General features: G+C 37.3%; 2 protein-coding genes across 2 annotated transcripts in view; one reads left to right on the top strand and one right to left on the bottom strand.

Annotated features, from left to right (window-relative positions):
* LOC102211519 (NXPE family member 3-like) overlaps positions 1–256 on the top strand; it is a 6,290-nt gene extending 6,034 nt beyond the window's left edge. The window contains exon 6 of the mRNA XM_005743365.1: positions 234–256. Coding sequence (XP_005743422.1) covers positions 234–256 — 23 coding nt within the window. The remainder of the gene's footprint in view (positions 1–233) is intronic.
* Positions 257–437: 181 nt separating this feature from the next.
* The window catches only part of LOC102211237 (plexin-C1-like), a 43,435-nt gene continuing 42,505 nt past the window's right edge, over positions 438–1,367 (bottom strand). The window contains exons 28-29 of the mRNA XM_005743364.1: positions 915–1,011; positions 438–442 (exon numbers count right to left, since the gene is read on the bottom strand). Of these exons, the coding sequence (XP_005743421.1) occupies positions 438–442; positions 915–1,011 (102 nt within the window). The remainder of the gene's footprint in view (positions 443–914; positions 1,012–1,367) is intronic.

Raw genomic sequence — 1,367 nt, 5'->3', positions numbered from 1 at the left:
CGAACTCCCAACTCTTGAGCCACGATCGCCTCAATAACGGTGTTACTAACGTTACTTTTTCCAGTAACGAGTAATCTAACTAATTACTATTTCTATCGTTACAATGCTGTTAACTAGAAAATGTGGTGCGGTCGCTTTACTATTTTTCAACAAACAGACGGTTGAAGCTGTCTTCAACCTACCGCACCTTATATCAAGCCAATCACATGACCACATGAACATTGTGTTGATAGGCTACGTAAGACCAGAGTCATGATAAACAATATGTATGCATGTTTTTTCCTGAATAGTTTTGTCACATTAACTGTGATTAACAGTAACTGATTTACAAACGGTAACTGATTTAAACCAAGCAGAAGACTAGAGAGTTGTCTGTGGCTCTATAGTGTAGGTGTAGGGGTTTACACACTTGCCTAATAAACAAAAGGTCCTTGGTTTCATTCTGAGAGTAGACACAAATGGGGCTTCAAATGGCATAAAAACTAATAAAATCTGTCTCACTAACCACTTTGGAAACTTGTGACACGTGAATGTAGCTTTAAAAACGTCTATATAGCATGTTAGACAGCCCAGTTTGAAAGGACTGATAGCTTGTGCCAAGGAGGTTAATTATCATTTGTATAGCTCTTTTGTTTAGGACTTTTAACAAGCAGTTAAGGACAATTAACCAGGTATATTCATACACACTTAACTGACTATGCAAAATAAACCATTGAAAGGCCATTGTTCCTTTGGAGCCTGATTCCCTAAAAGGAATCTATAGCTAACAGCTAAACGAACTATAACGCTAGCATTAGTGTCGGCTCTACAAAGTATTTCTGGTACAATACAATACAATGCGAACAGCGACACTGAAACTAAGAAAAAAAAATCCTAGTCATAAAATAAAAAGCTGATGTATCAAAATCACTTACCAGCAATAACACAGGGTATCAACAGCAAAAGCAGCAATAGAAGGTGTGATGAAGGCCGAGGCTTACTGAGGCTTACGGTCCTGCTACCATACTTTATCTAGAAAACATTAAGGAAAGTCTCAATAGAGCAGCAGGTCAGAGATTTTCAAAATATTATTCATACAGTAAATATCATGATGTCAAACAGGCTGTAAATACTGTTGTACAAGGATAGTTGACGTTATGTTAAAAGCAAAGAGCAGTTACATCATGCATCCATTCTGATTGATTGTGCTCCGCGTGAAGCTCAGTGAATAAGAATATTTATAGCACTATTTGTCTTTGAACCTAATCACTTGATATTATATCTGAAAGATATCATTTCAGTGCCTAAACCATTAGCAGAGTACTGCACCGTGGAGCTCTTATCACAATGATCCAGTCTTTAAGTGATGACATATGAACCCTGCTTCC

This window comes from Pundamilia nyererei, unplaced genomic scaffold (assembly GCF_000239375.1).
Source record: "Pundamilia nyererei isolate P.nyererei 1_Seehausen unplaced genomic scaffold, PunNye1.0 scaffold00130, whole genome shotgun sequence".
Classification (NCBI taxonomy): Eukaryota; Metazoa; Chordata; class Actinopteri; order Cichliformes; family Cichlidae; genus Pundamilia; species Pundamilia nyererei.
Note: the sequence above shows the minus strand (reverse complement) of the source record. Positions and strands in the feature narration are given on the sequence as shown.